This window comes from Chrysochloris asiatica, unplaced genomic scaffold (genome assembly GCF_000296735.1).
Source record: "Chrysochloris asiatica unplaced genomic scaffold, ChrAsi1.0 scaffold00132, whole genome shotgun sequence".
Taxonomy (NCBI): Eukaryota; Metazoa; Chordata; class Mammalia; order Afrosoricida; family Chrysochloridae; genus Chrysochloris; species Chrysochloris asiatica.
In genome coordinates this window covers 8,562,533-8,582,232 of record NW_006408650.1, presented here as the reverse complement: position 1 = coordinate 8,582,232, position 19,700 = coordinate 8,562,533, and the positions used below count along the sequence as shown (strand labels likewise).

Sequence of the window (19,700 nt, the reverse complement as noted above, 5' to 3'; positions counted from 1 at the left end):
CCCCCCCCCATGCTGACGGCAAGCTTCTCTCCCAGTCTCTGCTGTTCCTGGGGCTGGTGGCTGCTGTGGGCCTGGCTCTGAACCTCATCTTCCTCGTCTTGTACCTGGTCCGCGCCTGCTGCTGCCGACGGAACAATGGCATACAGACCAAGTGGCGGAAGTCCTGCTGTATCACCTGGATGGCCGTGGTGGCCGGGATCGTCTGCTGGTGAGTCTCCCTTGGAAGTCTGGGAGCTGGGACTCAGAGGGCTCTCGTTTGGCTAAGTGCTAAGAACACAGCCTCGGGGTTAGGACGTAGCTTACCTGGGCCCCCATGGTGGTTCAGCCACCACGAAATATGAATGATATCTGTCCCACTGGACTCAAGAACCCTCAAGTAACCACACCCTTCTGATCAACTCCGGGCACCTGAATGGGAGAACTTGCCCCTTTTCTTGCCAGGTTTCTCAGAAGGGGCTCCACCCTGTGGCCCCAACCCCTGCCCTCAGGTGGGCTTGACCAGCCCCGGCAGGGAGCTCCCTGAGGGGTGTACGGGCAGCATTTCCGGACAGTGGGCATGTCTGGGTCAGTGTGGTCACAAGGAAGCCTGACTTGGCCCCACATCAGTTCCATCTTCACACGAGATCAATAGCTCTTAGTGCCATTAGCTTCTCTTTGCTTTTGCTGAGAAGGGTGAAGGTTGCTGACTCCAGGGCACCCCACTCGGGAAGAAGGGGTGCCCATGCACACGCTGATTCTGTCTGCAGGAACTGGTGTGTTTTTCTTTTGTTGGTACCAACAGAGGCTTTTCTGAAAGGCTAGTGTCATTCTGAGATGCCCCTGGGCATGGTGGTCCTCTAGGGTTAGAGGACCCTCACTGCCAAATGCCCCTCATGTCTGAGAAACCAGGCGGGGCCTGTCACTGCCCCCACAGTTGAGCTGAGCTGAGTGGGAACAGGTACAGGAACCTGGGCCAGAGGGACTGACCTCGCTGGCTAGCCTCTGTTTGTTCACCTAGCAAAGTATGTCTTGGCTGGGGTGTAAAGATCATTGCAGCTCGAATGGAAGAGCAAGAGCCTGAAGTTGTGTTGTAGGGGTGAGGAACAGGGCTGGGGCTGGGCAGACATGTGGCCTGGATTTAAATAATGAACTGAAAGGGTCCAACTCAATCTGGGAATTGAAGATGCATGTGGTTTCCAAGGTCTATCAGGGCAGAGCAGAGCTTGGGCTAGGGCATCAGCAATGGGAAAGAGGACAGGTAGGTGGGTGTGAAGGTGAGGCAGATCCGAAGGGAAGGGAAGGAACTATTAAAGGTTGGCCCTAAGGTTTCTGGCTTAAACACCCTCTGAGGTGTGGGACCTGGCATAGAACCTGAGGAGGGAGAAGATCACAGATTGAATTTAAGTTGCCTTTGAAAGCCTCATGTGGAGATGTCAGAGACACCAATGGAAACACAGGGCTGGAGTTAGAAACCTAGGAGTCTTCAAGTAGAGAGTGTGGAGGCCATGGGTCCAGGTGAGATTTGGGGATAGAAGAGGCTCTAGGGCCAAGCCTTGGCTGTCACTGCCCGCTAGCAAAGGGGGAACTGACAAAGGACATGAGACAGGAAGGCAGTAGGGACCCTGGAAGTCATGGGAGCTGGGGCGGGAGGCGTCGGTTTTAGGGAAGTGTCAGATGCACCCTCCAGTATCATGAGCATGGTTGTTGTTGGGTGTGCTGTCGAGTCGGTTCCAACTCATGGCGATCCCGTATAGGGTTTCGAAGACTAAATCTTTATAGGAGCATAAAGCCCCTACTTTCTCCCAAAGAACAGCAGGTGGATTCAAACTATTGACCTTGCAGTTGGCAGCCACCAGAGCTCTGGCCAGCTGAGATGGGGGTTGGAAAATGCCATCAGATTGAATGGCCTACAGGTTACCACGGTCATGATTTGTGTTCATTTGACTGGGCCATGAACCCCAGGGGTTTGGCAGTTATGTAATGACATCATCGTCCCCATGATGTGGTGCTGTGAGTTAATGCGCTGGAATGCAAAGTCTGTTTGATCCCCAAGGTTGGTGGTTCAAGCTCAGCAGTCGCTCGTCGGAAAACCTATACAGGGTCACTATGGGTCAGAACTGACTAGACGGAACTTAACAACAACTACATGATGTGATTGGATGTGATCTGTCAGTCATGGGATGCAGCACCCTTACCTGGCTCACAGCTCTGGTCCCAGTTTTCCCTGGAGTGTGATCTGCATCATGTTTTATCCTAAAAGAGCAGATTCAATAACAGCTGCTGTGGGAAAATGCACTGGGTGTGAGGTTGGTGGTTCAAATCCACCAGCCGCTCCTCAGAAACCCTATACAGGGTCGCTATGAGTTGGAACCAACTTGGCGGCACTTAACAGTGACAACCAATGTAGGATAAGCGCTGGACCGCAAGGTCGATTTGAACTGCAATGGTCGGAGGTTCAAATCCACCAGCCACTCCTTGGAAACCCTATACAGAGTCGCTATGAGTCAGAACTGATTTGATACGGAAACAACAGCATACAGACCATTATCAATTGAGACTCAGTGAACTGCCACAGAGAATTTCTGAGGTTGTCAATTTTTACGAAAACAAATCGCCATGCCTTTCTCCTGCAAAGCGGCTGGTAGATTCCCACAGCCGGCCTCTCAGCAGACCAGTGCTTAAATCACTGTACCACTGCGGTGCTTCTAAATCCAGAGACTAGAGTACAACAAGGGGCGCTTCAAAAGAGGGAAGTAGTGGAGAGGTGGGATAAGGGGACATCTTTGTCCTCTATTTTGCGTGGAAGTGAAAAGGCAGAACCTCTCAATCCACATTTTTAGGATTTGCACCCAGCCTGACAGCCAAGGGCCTGTAGGGCCAGGAGACGTCCAGTCAATTCTGACTTATGCTGACCCTATGGCCAGAGGAAAACTGCCCCTTTGGGTTTTGGACTGCAAGTCTTTACGGAAGCAGACAACCTCATCTTTCTCCTGCAGATTAACTGGCAGGTTTGATCTACCACTTTTTAATGGATAATGGAAATACAATAAATATAATATGTTAACATATACAATACAATTTCAGCTGGTCATTTGGTAAAGTTCTTCAGACTCCCTGTGGGCTACATGGAGAACTGTGGACCAGATGATGCTCTGGTTAGTGGGTTCGAAGTTAGTTGAACATCCTGAGCTGAATCCAAAGAACACTGTGGATGGCAAACTAAAGATGTGTGCATGTGTGTGTGTGTGTATGTCTTGTGTCTACTCAAGTATAGTCTATGAGTCTATGCCTAAGCCCTGGACCGCAAACTACAAGGTCCACGGTTCGAGCCCACCAGCTGCTCCTTGGGAGAAAGATGAGGTTTTCTGCTCCTGCAAAGATTTAAAAAGCCTCGGAAATCCGATACTGGGTCACTATGAGTCAAAACTGACTTGACGGCACTTAACAACAACTCTATATCTAGTCCATGTGTATGTGGACTGTATCTAGCCTGTGTCTAACTTATGTCTAAATCAAGAGTCAGTGGAGAATTAGTGAAAAAGAGGCAGAGCCCCAATGAGAGGGATTGACACAGTGGCAGCAATAATTGTGAGTGTGGTGAGGACTGGGCAGTGTTTCATTCTGTTGTGCGTGGGGTCGCTATGAGTTGGAACGGACACAGTCTGTCTGGTCTGGGCCTACCCTGCATCTAGATCTGGCCTATGTCAGTGACTGTGACTGTCTGACGGCTCACTCTGCTCGATCTAGTCTGTGTATATGACAAGTACATGAAACACAGAAACCTTGGCTCAGAATGCACCTTCCCAGACCACACTGCTTCCATAGTTTTGGGGCATTTGCTTGGTTTTGTTAAGTTCCGTCTAGTTGGTTCCTACCCATAATGCTTTCTAAGGAACGGCTGGTGAGCCTGAACCATCAACCTTGTGTTCCATACTCACTTTGTAGTCCAGTGCATTAACCCACAGCACCATCCCAGGACTCCAGAACCCATTTAGCCACCCCTCTTTAACAGGGACCGCAGGTGACTCAGTCCTGTGGTCATGGGCCACTCTCGGGAGACACTAAATTAGGGCTGAGGGCATCTGGGAGGAGTTCTTTAACAGGCTTCCAGAAGACTCCATCCTGGATCCTCTTCTATAAAAAAGGGAAAGTGGCCTGGGTCAGGGATGTTGGCCAATTCTAGAGAGCTGGGTTTGACAAGTGCTCATGAGAGAGAACCTAAGGGTCAGGAGACCGGATCCAGACAGACCCATGTCTAAATTAGACAGCAGGAAAGTTAAGGGTGACATGGGGGTCTGAGGGGAGGGGAGGGGTAAGTGGGCTGCCCCATGGTGCATGAGTTAGGGAGGTGAGTTACTGCCCAGTGTCAGAAGGACCTTTCTAGCAGCTGGTATCATTCTGTAGAACAGGTTACCCCGTGGGTGGCATGGAAGATGGGAAAAGGGTCAAGAATGGAGGGGGAGAGACTCTGTTACCAGAGGTGTCCAGAAAGACCCTATAGGGCACTGGGCACCTGGTCTGACTAGACATCAGCCGTTTCCAAGCCCACCTGTGTGTCAAGGTCATCTAGTGAGAAGTACAGTCTCCACCAGACCTGCTGCATTGAATCTTTAGGGCCAGAACCCAACATCTTCCACTCATCAGAGCCATTGGATAGGAGCGTTTTCCTGTTACCTTGGAAGCAAGCATGATGAAACCTCATCTCAGGTACTTAGAACACATTATCAGGACATGTCCTGCAGGAGACAACCTGCTTGGGAAAGAGGGTCTGTGAGACAGAGGAAGACCTGCAGTGAGCCGGAGGGAAACAGTGGCAGCAGCGGTGGGCTCAAACACAACAGCTGGGGGGGTTGATGCAGGACCATGCGGTGTTTCCTTCTGTTACACATGGGGTCGCTGTGAGTTGGAACCGACTTGACGTCACCTAACAAGCACAAATAAAAGTTGCTACAGGAGTCCTGGAGTCCTGGGGTGGCGCTGTGGATTAATGCGCCAGACTGCAAAGCCGTTTGAACTGCAATGTCGGTGGTTCAAGCTCACCAATCACTCCTCAGAAACCCTATACAGGGTCGCTATGGGTCAGAACCAACTCGAAGGCACTTAACAACAACACAGGAGTCCTGGTGTGACACTGTGGGATTAGCACTGGACTGCTAACCACAAGGTTGGTGGTTCAAACCCACCAGCCACTCCTTGGAAACCCTATATAGGATCGCTGTGAGTCAAAACCGACTCGATAGCACTTAACAACAACAACGGGAATCCTGGTGTGACATTGTGGGATAAAACACTGGATAGCAAGGTCGGTTTGGACCCCAAGGTTGGTGGTTCAAATTCACCAGCCACTCCTCAGAAGCCCTATGCAGGGTCACTATGAGTTGGAACCAACTTGATGGCACTTAACAACAACAACAATAGAGCAAGTAGGCCAGAGACTGAGGACCAGCAATTTTTGTTATGTGACTTTGTGTTGTTCCACCCCATCCCCCCGCCCTCCCATTACCCCACCTGCCAAAACTTTAGCCAATTTCCCTGCCCACCTAAGTCATTCACTGTCACCACTGACCTTTGTTTGGGGTCTTGCTCGTAGTGCTGCGGTGGGCATCGGTTTCTACGGAAACAGTGAGACCAATGATGGGGCCTACCAGCTGATCTACTCCTTGGACAGCGCCAACCACACCTTCTCTGGAATCGATGCCCTGGTAAGGCTTGCGCGCAGCTGCCTGGGGCTGGTCACAACCCAGGAGGTCAGCGGGGCCAGAATTCAGGCCCCAGTCAGGCCTCTGCCAGCGGCAGCTCCCATAAGGAGGGCTGGGTGACGCAGACGTACAGATGGTTCTATGGACCTAGCATGCCCTCCAGGTGGGGATGGGCATTGGCTGCTCTCCCGGCTGGGGTGCTGGGATGAAGGGTGGCAGTAGGGTGGAATCCAGCCATCTTCAGGAGTGGGACAGGTTCCAAGTGCAGCTCTCCAGCTGGGGGCTCAAGTGAAAAACTGGTCTGGGCTGTCTGGAAGGAGAGATGTAGCAGAGGGCCTTGGCCCTTGAATGCCGGTCGCCTACCACAAAAGCTCTGAGGTTTTTGGGACTGCCTTTCCTCCCTTGGAGGCAGGCCTTTGGTGCAGGGCAGCATTCTGGGACAGCAGTCCTTGGCCATGCACACTTTTCCCAGGTCCCCCTGGACCAGGTCCCAGCACATGGCATTTTGAGTCAAGCATCCTCAGCCCTGGCGTTTGTTTCTCCCTTAAGCTGATCTGAGGCTGGAATCCCCTAAGGCTCTGATGGTTCGCCTTAAAGACATTGACCATCTTTGAAACCCTAAGTGCAGAGCAGGGAGCAGCCACTGGGACCCACTGCCCACCCTGGGAGACTGAGGGATGATGTTCCAGGGGTCTGGGCAGGATGGAAGAGCGGAGGGACAGTCCCAGAAACCCTCACAGGCTGATACTCATGGAGCTTGGCCAGAAGCCACTCACCCCAAGCAACCTCACCAGGGTCACTCACCCAATGAGCAGGGTAAGCACGGCTTACTTGTGTTTGTTAACTAAACTGTAGTGAACAATTTCACGTAAGTATTATACTGCTGACCGCAAGGTCAGACAACATTGCTGACAATCTGTAGTGAACAATTTCACATACACTATAGATTAGTAGGACTCCTGGTGTGGCGCTGTAGGGTCAACCATTGGGTCACAAGGTCAGTTTGAACTGAAAGATTGGCAGTTCAGACTCACCAGCTCCTCCTTGGAAAAACCCTATACAGGGTTGAGTCGGAACCAACTCGACAGCACTTAACAACAACAAATCAGTAGGAGCCTTGGTCACACAAGGTCAGAAGTTCAAATCTTCCAGTCGATCTGCGGGAGAAAGATGAGGCTTTTTGCTCCCATAAAGCTTTACAGCCTCAGAAACCGTACACAGGGTCACTGTGAGTCGGCACCGACTCCATGGCACATAACCACACCACAGATTAGTAGGTAATCACAAGCAAGCTTGCTTATTGGTAATCTGCTCTTGATCCCCTCTTGGGCCCTAGGGAAGAAGGTCCTTGATTACTACCCTCTTGGGCTCTGTTGGTCTTCTCCCTCTTCCTTCACCCACTCCCCATGGGAGCAAGAGAGTCCCCTGCCCTGGGGAAGCCCAACTGACTTTCAATGGCTAACTTATAACAGAGGGGATGGTCCTTGTCTCCCAAAGTCAAAACCAAACTGGTTGCCAAATCCATCCTGACTGACAGCGACCCCATGAGTTAGAGTGGGTTTTCTTGGCTATCATCTATACATAAGGAGATTCCCAGGTCTTTCTTCTAAAGCACTGCTGGGTTGGTTCAAACTGCTAACCTTTAGGCTAGTGGGTGGTGGTAATGGTTTGCCTTCAAGCTGGTTCCGATACACTGGCCCTGTATAGGGTTTCCAAGGCTGTAAATCTTTAGAGGAACAGAAAGCCTCTTCTTCCTCCTTCGGAGCACCTGGTGGATTTGAACTGCTGATCTTGCTGTTAGCAGCTCAATGCAAAACCCACTATACTACCAAGGCTACTTAGGCTCAAAGTCGAGCTCACATTCCCAGGCCTTGAGAAAGAGTGTCTCCCAGAGCTACTGGGCAGGGACACATAGGAGAGTTCAGAGTCGTTATCCCCTGGATGGAACTTTGCTGCAATGAGGATCCCCAGGCTAGGCTGTGGGAGGGTTCCAGGACCACATGAGGACCCTTCTCATCAAGCTCCACATTTGCACTCCCCAAGCCCCACAGGGAAGGGCCCTGCCAACTCTGGAGCTCCACCCCTCCTCCCTCCATCTCCACTGGAAAGTGACGTAGGAGACCCCCAAGCCGCCCACCTCCCTGACCCTGTCTGGGCCAGGGGCCAGCTCTGAGGCAGAAGATGGAGAGCAGATGAATAATACTAGATGACATAATGTCGGGGACTGGGCTTTGTAAGCTACAAAGTATGCCCCAGATGGGAGTGATTATGGTAATGAGAGTTATTAAAATAATTGTTCTAAGTGTGGGGTGGATGAGAGGAGGCTGGGATGGGGGTTCTGATGAGGGACATAGGGGCTCATGGACTGGCCAGGCTGCCATGACTTAGACATGGACTCTCCTGGGAGCTCAGACCAGGTACCTGGCTAACAAGAGGACCCCAGCATAAAAGTGTGGTGGACCCTCCTCTCTGTCCCCCTTTTCTTGGACCACTCACTAGTCCCACACCTGTGCCTTCTTGCCCCAGAAACACTGTGCCTCAGTGTGCCAGCAGGTCTGAGGTGTCACACAGGGACCATTTGAGAGAGCTAGAACCCAAGGACAGACAAAGACAGAATTCATCTCCCCAATTACCCACATGGTGGAGGGGTCTGGGCACCAGTCACTCACTGGGCCTGGGCAAACTCCTACCCCCTCAGGGTCTCAGTTTCTCCGCTACCCCTGGACCTTCACCATGTGTGTTGGTGCCAAGCTTGCTAGTGGACATATGGGTCCTCTCAGGCGCCCTCACTGAACCCACAGCTGACCACAATGAAGAACCTGAGGTACAGGGAGAAGAAGGTTTTGTCCCAAGGTTGAAAGCTAATACGTTTCACAGTGAGGCCAGAACACATGTCTGAATTCTATTTTGTCCCCACCCTTTACCTTCCTGAAGGATTCCCTGGTGGCACTGTATGTTAAGCATTAGGCTGCTTAACCTCAAGGTAGGCAGTTCAAACCCACCCAACGCTCCAAAGGAAAAAGATGAGACTGTGCTCCCAAAAAGATTTAAGGAGCGGTTCTGTGGTTCCCCATAGGGTCGCAATGAGTCAGAATTGATGCACAATAAGGGTTTAAACTCCTGCGCTCCTCTGTGACCATGCCATTTTCATCCCCTGCCCGTCTGTCCTTCCCTGAGCCCATCACCAACATTCTCAAACTGAAGCAGAGGTCACTGGGACTGGATCAAGAAGCGGCATTGCTATCAGTTCATAGATCATATTGTTGCTGCAAAGGTACCCTAAGGTGTTTGGCACTGGGCTGTTAACATGATCTGCTCCCTTAAAGGTTAAAACCCAACCAATCCTTCCGCCATCAAGGGAGTGGAGGGGTTGAGCTCAGAGCAGACCAGTTCTGTGGTTATAGTTTCCGGTACTTTGTTTTCTTTCCTGTGGGAAGGGAAGAAAGTCGCTGACAGGACTTTAATGCCTTTTGCTTTTTCAAGAAGGAGAAAAGTTAAAGTTGGAGCTAGGGAAGGATAAGAAAAGGTGGAAAAAGTTGGAAGGGCATTTTCAAAGCTCTTTGCTCTAAAGTTCATTTGATAGACAAAATCAGCCATCTTCCAGTCAGATCCACTCAAGGCACCCTCCTGCGTGTCAGAGCAGAACTGCAACAGCTGATTTTTCCAAAGTAGATTGCCACATCTTTCTTCCAAGGTACCTCGGAGTGGACTTGAACCTGCAACCTTTCGGTTAGCAGCCAAGCATATTAGCATTTGTGCTTCCCAGGGACTCCTGAGATAACTCACTGCCATTGAGTCCCTTTGACCCCTAGTGACCCTGTAGAACTGCCTGCAGCTGACTGACTCCCCTTTCTCCCAGAGCGGCTGGTGGGTTGGAATCACTGACCTTTTTGCTAGTTGCTGAACGCTTTTTTAAACTGCTGCACCAGCAAGGATGTATTAATATGTTGTTGTTGCGTGCTGCCTAGCGGAGCGTGCCGCTTCCCACGCATAGCGACCCTGTGTAGGGTTTCCGTGACTGTAAATCTCTATGGGAGTAGAAAACCTCATCTTCCTCACATGGAACAGCTGGTGGATTTGAACCACCGACCATGCGGTTAACAGCCAGCGGGTAACCTGCTACATCACCACGGCTCCATTGATACAGTACAGACATATAAAAATATCACATTACTTAGTTTGCCATAATGTTATCATTTATTAATACTGCCATTTGTCTCATCTTGGTTATAAAACTCTTGTGCACACATGATCTTATTAAACCCAGAAGGAGAGTCTATTGGGGTGATGTCTCTGACTTAGTTACTTTGACGTGCTCTGTCCTGTGTACGGCTACTGGATTCTTTCATCTTTAAGGTCACTGGCATCTCTTGGCCATTCACCAGCTTTGGAGACCCAGGCACAAGCAGGAAGAGAGAACAGTGGCTGACATTGAAAAACAAAGCAAAATAAAGGGAGCCTTTCTTCTCTAGAATCAGGAACTTAGAGTGCGAAGAAGCAGATGTGAAAGGCCACAGTGAGGATGTTCAATCCCCCAGCACTGCAGACCCAGGGTGTGTTATCAGGGGAGCTTGTGCCCCATCCGCCCCCGTGCTGAGCTATCACTGGGGCATTTTCATCGTCCTATGGAAGCTGGAGTTACTGGAGGAGATTGACAAACCCTACACACCAACCACTGTAACTCTTTGAATTACGAATCCAATCTCGAAATACATCCAGTGAATGAGAAAAATACATGCTGTGTTTCCCATTCATAATAAGGAAATAGGGGAGTTTGACACGTTTGCAGTATACTGTTTTTATTACCTGATGGAAATTTCCAATATATGTGGGTCCCCAGGCCTTGAAGGAACCCTGAATCTGCTTTCTAGTACCGAGCCCTGGGAGTCTGGGTCTGGTGTAGTGAATTCACCCAGCTGCTAACCAGCAGATGGGAGGCCCAGGTCCACCCAAGGGTACCTCAGAAGAAAGGCCTGGTGATCTCTATGGTGCACAGATATGTTCTGACACACATGGGGTCGCCATGAATTGGGATTGGCTCCATGGCAGCTGGTTTGGTTTATTTTGCTTTGATCGTCTTCTCAAACCTAGTTTTATTTGTCTAAATGACACCTGTCCCAGAATCCTATAGTCCCAAGCCCTACCTCTGTGCTTTGTTTGCGATCCAGTTAAGGATCGTCCCTTCCAGCTCTTCCTGGGAATAGCCTACGGCCCCACTTCCCTAATATTGCGGCCCTAAGGAGCTCGGGTTGTGAACCTCAAGGTCAGCAGTTAGAAACTATCAGCTGTTCCGTGGGAGAAAGATGAGGCGTTCTGCTCCTGTAAAGATTTACAACCTCGGAAACCCTGTGCAGGGTCACTATGGGTCGGAACCGACTCCACGGCACATGACAACAACAAAAACAATAGGGCAGAGTAAAATAGAACTTTCCGAGACTCTAAATCTTTATGACAGCAGACAGCCTCCTGGTACCTGCACAGAGGCTGCTGGGTTTGAACTTCTGATCTTGCAGTGGGCAGTCCAGTGCTTAGTCTGTGCCACTAGGACTCCTTCCCTCAGAGTTCCTGAGAGACCAGAACCTACTCAACCACCTGGCAGGACAGACGTCCTGCCCCCAGGGACATGAGCCTGCTGGGAAGGCCTGGGTTTCCTCCTTCTGTGAACGTGGAGCTGGACAGGATCTTCTGTCTGTTGTTTCAGCGTCTTGTTGCGCCCCAGGACCCCTGCTCTGTTGCTAGTGCTACAACAAAGCTTTTCCCTTCTTGGGTATTTAGAAACCTTGTTGGTAGGAATGAAAGGTCAGGTAGCAAGAGAGGAACTCCAAAGTTTAATCACGTCTTAAACATGTCGTTCCTCATGTCTAGAAAACAATTCTTCATGTAGGAAGTTTAAAGTTTTCATAAAACTTTCGAGGGAAAAACAAAACTACAACAAAAGAAAACCATATATATGGCTTTGTTTTTTTAACATGGATATATGTTGTTCTTAAGTGCCATCAAGTCAATTCTGACCCATAGCAACCCTGTATAGGGTTACTAGGGAGTGGTTGGTGAGCTTGAACCACAGACCTTTCAGATCAAACCGACTTTGCAGTCCAGCACATTAACCCATAGCACCACACCAGGACTCCAGGACTCCAATGTGTGTGTGTGTGTGTGTGTGTGTGTGTGTGTGTGTGTGTGTGTGTGTGGCGTTGTGGGTCAGTGCGTCAGACTACAAAGCTGTTTGAACCGCAAGGTTAGCGGTTCAAGCTCACTAGCTGCTCCTCGGAAACCCTATGCAGGGTTGCTATGGGTCAGAACCAACTCAACAGCACTTAACAACAACAACAACATACACACATATATGTTGTTAAGTGCCATTGAGTCGGTCCTGACTCAGCGATCCTGTATAGGGTTTCCAAGGAGCAGCTGGTGAGCTTGAACTGCCAGCCTTGCCATCTAGTATTTATCCTACAGAGCCACATCAGAGCTGGTGCTGTAGGATAAACCCTGGATTGGGAACCAGAAAGTTGATGGTTCAAACCCACCAGCTGCTCCTTAGAGTCCTTATACAAGGTTGCTTATCCTACTGTGCCACACCAGGACTATATACATATATGTTGTTAGGTGCCATATAATTGGTCCCAATTCATAGTGACCTTATGCACAACAGAACAAAACACTGTCCGGTCCTGAACTGTCCTCACAGTTGATTGCTTGAGCCCATTGCTTCTGCCACTGTGACAAGCCATCTTGTTGGGGTTCCTCTTTTCAGCTGACCTTGCACTTTCAATAAATGTACCATAGAGTCCTGGTGTGGCACTGTAGGATAAGCACTGTACTGTTTATCCAAAATAGCTCCAGGGTCTATTTTATTTTGTTTCCCCATCTGGGTCTCTCTAGCACTGGGTAACCAAAAGGTTGGCGGTTCAAATGCACCCGCTGCTGCCTGAAAACCCTATACCAAGTCACTATGAGTCAGAACCAGTTCAAAGGTGATTACAACAACAGATATACAGGCATGCCGTACTTCATTGTGCTTTCCAGATATTGTGGCTTTTACACACTGAGGGTTTGCACAACCCTCGTGGAGCAAGTCTACTGGTGTTATGCTGACATGTGAGATACTGTTCTCACAATATTTCACACTTCTCCAGGATGCTATTTATCAGGAGCTCTGGTAGCGTAGTAGTTACGAATCAGGCTGCTAATCTTAAGGTCAGCAGTTCAAAACGTCCAGCTGTTCCGTGGGAGAAAGATGAGGCTTTCTGCTCCATTAAAGATTTACAGCCTCGGAAACCCTGCACAGGGTCGCTATGAGTCGGAACTGACTCCACACAACAACAACAAAATTTATCAGGGAGCACAGTAGATCTAGAGGATAAGCACTGGACTGTGAACCCCAAGGTTGGCTATGGGAGACCAGCAGCCACTTCTATAGAGAAAGATGAGGCTTTCTATTCCTGTAAAGATTCACAGCCTCAGAAACACAACTCAGGGTTGCTATGATTCGGAACCTACTCTACGACACTCACAACAACAATTGTGTAGTGTAGTGTACACATCACTTAGATACACACAGGGTATTCGCTTTCTTGGGTCATATGGAGCCAAAATAGCTCTGCGGTCTATTTTATTGTGTTTCCTCATCTGGGTCTCTGTAGTAAGATTCTGGGACAGGGAGCTCAGTCCCTGGTTAAAGCCAGAGCAGGTCCTGTCGTCTGAATTAAGGGCTGAGAGGGATGGTGAGTCCAAGCTTCTTGGGGCTGAGGGCAAGTGGTCATTCGTTCACCCCTTGAATTAGCCACCAACCCCCCAGGGCCAAAGTCACCACCTTCCCTGCCCCTCCCAGGTTTCCGGAACCACACAGAAGATGCAGCTGGACCTGGACCAGTACCTGGCTCGGCTCAGTGAGATCTTCGCGGCCCGAGGGGACTACATCCAGACCTTGAAGTTCATGCAACAGATGGCCGGCACCATCATAACCCAGCTCTCGGGGCTGCCAGTGTGGGAGAACGTCACTGCTGAACTTGCTGAGGTGATCGACCAGACCACCTACGTGGAGTATTACAGGTAGGGTCCATGTTGCCGGCATGTCAGGGCCCAGGCTGAGTTAGCGGCTGGGTGCTTTAGAGTCGTACAAAGTGTTCGCCTTCAGAGGCCTGTCTTCTGAGGCTCCTCTGAGGGGGTTCAAATTGCCAGCCTTTGTGCTAATAATAGTTGACACCATTTGTACCTCCCAAACCAGAAGTGCTCCTCTCCAGGCCCATAAACACAACTGCCCCGTAAGGTTTTAAGGCTACCATCTTTACAATCATCAACCATCAGGTTGTTTCTCCCAAGGAACGGCTGGTAAGTTCTGTCAGCCACTTGGTGGCCAGCCGAATGCTTAATCGCTGGCCAGAAGTCAGAGTGCATGCACTCTTATAGGACCGAGTGATGGACACTACGCTCAGGCACTGACCCTAAGGGTCAGTAAGTGCCCGAATCCCAGCGCTGGAGAAGGCCCCTACCTCACAGGCGGCATTGAGCTCCTGATGATCTGCATTCTCCATGACTGGTGCTTGGGAAACACTCATGGCCCCCTTGTGTGTCTGGGTTCGTTCTTCAAGAAAGTTCAATGACAGGAGATGCGCAAACAGGCAGTTGGTCCATGTCCATAACCAAGGAGCCAGGTCAAGTCAGCCCAGAGGAGGAGTTCTCTGCAGCTGCAGGCTTGGCCTCGGGGTGCGGAGACTGGGGAAGTGGTGGCTTCTAGACAGCCCAGTCATGCCCTCGATCCACTCATATAACCTTGTCCTTTGGGGGGGTGGGGGCGGAACTGCAGGGCACCTCCCTACCTTTAGCACACTCATACCTGAGTCATCTAAGCTTCGGGGGTCTAGGTATGCCTCCCCCAGACTCTGTCCTCCAATCCCCATCACAGTTGTCCTCCCCCATGTGCAGGCTGTAGTGGGGAGGTCACTCTGCAGACAGCCAAGAAGGAGGTCCCCTGAGGGTGACATTCACCCAGTGAATGTGTCCTGTCTGTGCCCAGCACCGAGCATGGGGAGGCACTGGGCTGGAGTGATCACGTCATGGAGAACAAACACATGACCCATCGATTTGGCTCTTCTTCAAGCCATTGGTCAAGGCCAGCACCTTTGCCGGCAGCATTGTACCATGTACTCTGATTTTCTGGATTTCTGTCCAATTATATTATTAAAGCCCCACCCAGGAGGTCCCTACTGCACTAAAGACTGAATCCAGATGAACTGTTCTTGATGCTCTCTGACTGAAGACCTTCCTACCCTGAACAAGCATCACCTAGAAAACCAAAAACCCAGCCCCGTTTCCATCCAATCCATTCCAACTCAGATCCGGCCGATAGGACAGAGGCGAACTGCCTCACGGGGTTTCCAAGGCTGTAACCTTTACTGAAGCAAACAGACTCAGCTTTCTCTGAGGAGTGGATGATAGGTTCAAACCACTGGCTTTTTAGTTAGTAGCACAGCGCTTAGCCACAAGGCCACCAGGCACGCTTGTTAAACATAAATCCCTGAGTCCCATCTCCAATGTTTCTGACCGAGTCACTGCTGTTTCCCAGGGATAGCAGGTCCTCCTGAGCCCAGACCCAGCCCCGAGGCCTATTTGCCCCTCTTGTCTTCTAACAAAGGAAGAGCTAACTGGCAGGGCTTAGAGGAGGCAAGTTCATGGATCCTCCCTGCGCCTAGCCCATCCTGCTACAAACCGTCTTGACAGAAAGGACCTAAGTCCAGCATCCCACCAGTGGGTGGATGTTCACGTGTAGAAGTTTCTCCCCAGGACAGGCTGTCCATACCTTGAGACTCACAGTAGTATCTAGTCCTCCTGTGACAATTGTCTGGGTCTGTCAGATCTCTCTGTACCAAACCCACTGGGACAGTCTTAACTGCTCTGTAGGATTTCCAAAACTGTAAATCTTTGTGGAAACAGATAATCTCATCTTTGTCCTGTGAAGAGATTGGTGGGTTTGAACCACTGACCTTATAGTGCTTAACACACAATACCCCCAGGGATCCTTTCATTGGTAGATAGAGGGATAAGAGAACCTTTAATAGACTATCATGTGGTATCAACATAACTTTTATTATTATTAAGTGTTGTCAAGTGGGTTCCTACTGATTATTGTTGTTAAGTGCCGTCGAGTCAGTTCTGACCCATAGCGACCCTGAATAGGGTTTCCGAGGCTGTAAATCTTTACGGGAGCAGAAAGCCTCATCTTTCTCCCATGGAGCAGCTGGTAGTTTTGAACTGCTAATCTTGCAGTTCACAGCCCGATTCGTAGCCACACTGCTATGATATCCACTTGTTTGTGGTGGTCTGGAACAGACCCCACCATATTTCCAAGGTCTGCCTGTGTTTTCATGTTGAGACAGGTCTGTTCCAAGGTTGGCACCTGGTGGCTCCTGACATAAAGCCTGGTTCACCCCTCTGTGGGCTTGCTCTTTCTCTTGTGGACACTGCTGCAGGACAGAGGCTTTATTTAGGGATCAAGGAGGCTAGCTGTCCAAACTTTGGGCCTGGGTTTCCTGGACAGCCTCCCATCTTTGCTTTCTGGATGATTCTTGAGCTTGGCACTCAGCTATGTACTTGTGCACATGGTCTGTCTAAGGGTTGGAAGAGACAAAAAGCCAGGAGAATGTGATCTTCCAGTGGGGGCAAGACACGTACGCTGCCAGAAGGCAGAGACGGGAGGTGCTGGGCCAGGAGAGGGAGGACGGAACAGCTTCGAGAGCCAAGTTCTTGTCTTAGAAATCTACACGCAGCCAGCCGTCCCAAGCTCCCCTGGGAAAAGCCGAGCTGTTTCCAGGAACCCATTTACAAGAGGAGGCGTGGGTGTGAATGAACACATTGAGACACAGCTTTGCAAAGTGAATTAGACGCACTCTGAACTTGATTTCCTGCGAATGTCAACAGTGCGAGAGAGAAGGAGACAGACCTCTCTCTAGAGGCTTAAAAGACAGCTGGTTGTGTCCCTGGAGGGAACTCTCTAGATGGGGAACCTGTAACCCCTGAGGGGACTGTCTTCCGATCTGTAGCATGGGACCCTGTACTGTATGTGGTTCTGTGGGTTAGTGCCCACTCAACAACAACAGTATTGGACGCTCCCTGAGGCTCCATCCGGCTCTGACAGTGAAGCTAAGGAAACTACTCCCTTAGTGGTCTCTTCCGAGTGGAGAACAGAATCTGTTCTTTCCCGAAAGCCCCCAACTCATTTCCTGAAGACACCAGATGTCCACAGGAGTCCTGGTGTGACAATGTAGGATAAGCACTGGACCACAAGGTGAGTTTGAATCACAGTTCAAACTCACCAGCTTCTCCTAGGAAATCTTGTCCAGGGTCACTGTGAGTCGGAACGACTCAATGCACTTAACAACAATCAGATGTCCACAGTGGGCTCCACCCCTGTCCTGTGCTGGATTTGATCCCGTCTTTTGGCCTGAAGCTCAATTCATAAAGGGCCTCTGGAATGCTGGGTGGACTCTAGCTTGCTCCCACCCATCCAGCTTTTTTATTCTTCTACCAGCTCCACTGGACTCTACTTACCAGCCAAATCCTTTCTCACCAAAGGAGAAAGCTACCGTGGAGCTGTTGGTAACTGCTGTCAAGTCCTCTGTAGAGTTTCTGAGGAGCCACTGGTGAGTTTGAATTGTCAACCTTGCAGTTCAAACAGACCTTATGGTCGAGTGCTTATCCTACAGTGCCACACCAGGATTCTCTACTGGTGGAGAGGAAGGGTCAAAGTTTATTTGGCTGTTGCATCAAGAGAAGTCGCTATCAAAAGACTTCCGTCCTTTGTGCCTGGGGGAAGTGTCCTGTCCCGACTTCTTCCACCCTGCTCTCCCCTATTCAGCCCCTCCAACCAGCCCCCGGGTAGGGCAGTGGAAGGAGCCGTTAGAGGAGTCTCTTTGGAAGGGAAAGCAGGAGGGGCTTGTTTACAATCTTATCTGTGCCACAGACTAAAGTCCTCCTGTTCTTCAGCTGGGGCTTTAGAAAAGCCACCCTTTGTGTGGATTTCATGTGGATTTCATGTTCATGAGGAAGACTTTCAAAAAGCTAAATTAACACAGTGGTTGCCACAATGTTTGGATGATGCCGAACCAGGCAGTGTTTGTTCTGTTGTACATAGGGTCACTGAGTTACCACAACAGTACGTTGTTGCTGTGATGTGCCGTGGAGTCGGTTCTGACTCATAGCAACCCTGTACAGGGTTTCTGAGGTTGTAAATCTTTACAAAGCCTCATCTTTCTCCCGCGCAACAGCTAGTAGTTTCAAACTGCTGACATTGAGGTTAGCAGCTCGATTCATAACCCCTATGCTACCAGAGCTCCTTCCACAACAGTTTATTATTGTTGTTAAGTGCCATCCGTAGGGTTTCCAAGGAGTGTCTGATGAGTTTGAACCGCTGACCTTGTAGTACAGCACCACACCAGGACAAAAAGGCCTTGGGAGTGGGGGCGGGCAGGTGACTGGGACTAGAAGACCCAGAGTGTGAGTGTACTTCATATCAGTTCCTTGGGACCACCCTGGGATCCCTGCCCCATCATATGTACCTTGGCAGTCTGAGTGTGGCCCCATTCTAAGCATCTCTGACAAGTAAATTCAAATATTCCTAGTGGTAGATTTCAAAGCTGGGAGAACAGACGGAAGCAAAGGGGTCAACATTGTAGGGACCTTTCATAGGTCTGTGCATTTCCATGTCCTGCTTGCCTGGTTCTAAAGCTGTCGGTGGATTCTAGAAGCAAAGGAAACAGGTCTAGGGACAGGCCTGCTGGGAGAGTGGAGATAGTTTAGTCCTGCACTGTGTAGTGTAGTAGCCAGCAGGGGCTACTGAATGTACATTCATCAAAACTAAATAGAAACGTATTTCCTGATTTGCACAAGCCACATTTTAAGTTCTCAAACGTCACAGGTAGACATTAGCTATGGAATTGGGAAACGCAGCTCTAGAACCCAAGTCTCTTTGCTTCAAGCTCTGTCTGCTGGTGTGGATGTTCCAGCAGGAGGTTAAGGCCACTCCCTTGTCAGCCAGGAATGAGGGTCAGGCTTGGAAGACTTTTCATTTCAGGTCATGCCTACAGTGACCTTCCTGCTCTGAACAGGGAATGTGCCTCAGGCCTAGGTAGCTGAGCAGCTGGCTGGGGCAGTTTGTTGTCATGCAGGTATCAGAGGTGGGCAGCAGGTGGGAGACCCTGACTGCCCTTCCCCTCATTGCAGGTGGCTCTCCTACCTCCTGCTCTTCATCCTGGATGTGGTCATCTGCCTCATCGCTTGCCTGGGTCTGGCCAAGCGCTCCAGGTGTCTGCTGGCCTTGTGAGTAACCTACCCTGGACCTCCTGGGCATCTGAGAAAGACAGAAAGATGGGGTCCTGGCCAAGTGGGGGGCTTCCGGGCTGCCAGAACCACCTCCTGGTCCTTCCTCAGCACCCACTGAGGAGAGACAGCAGCCACCAGCTTGCCAGTTGGAGACTACTGGTCAGTGAGGACTGAGCTGACCCCCATGTACCTCTCCCTCATCCTCCCATCTGTGTCCCTCTAGCCCTGGGGAGGAAGGCTGCAGGCAGTGGGTTCCTTGTGACTTCCAGCTCTTAACGTGGCTAGGATTGGGGCTTCCTCCTGATCCCTGCAGGGGCCTAGGGACAGAGGAGGGGAGGGGTGGGGATGGGGGAAGGGTATATTTTCCCTCAAGCCACACACCAGTGCCAGAGGTCCAGAGGGTGAGCGCCTTTTTCCTAGGATGCTGTGCTTTGGGATGCTGACCCTGCTCCTCAGCTGGGCATCTCTGGCTGCCGACACTGCCGCGGCCGTGGTGAGTTGGGGTTGGGGCTGCAGAGGACAGGGGTTCGGCTAAAGGGCAGGTCTGGTGGTACCTTCCTAAGGAGCTCTACGCCCAAACTGCATGGTGCTGACCGGTTGTCTCCCATTTCTAAGTAACCAGGACACCATTAGAAAAAGGGGACTCATCATTGTTCTGTGGGCATATGCTATTCTGGTCGAACCTAAACACTAGAAGCTTCT

General features: G+C 50.5%; 1 protein-coding gene across 1 annotated transcript in view; it reads left to right on the top strand.

The window, feature by feature from the left end:
* Positions 1-19,700, top strand: part of TTYH2 (tweety family member 2) — a 60,226-nt gene that overhangs the window by 29,622 nt on the left and 10,904 nt on the right. The window contains exons 2-6 of the mRNA XM_006869607.1: positions 36-208; positions 5,570-5,681; positions 13,513-13,733; positions 18,900-18,995; positions 19,419-19,491. Of these exons, the coding sequence (XP_006869669.1) occupies positions 36-208; positions 5,570-5,681; positions 13,513-13,733; positions 18,900-18,995; positions 19,419-19,491 (675 nt within the window). The remainder of the gene's footprint in view (positions 1-35; positions 209-5,569; positions 5,682-13,512; positions 13,734-18,899; positions 18,996-19,418; positions 19,492-19,700) is intronic.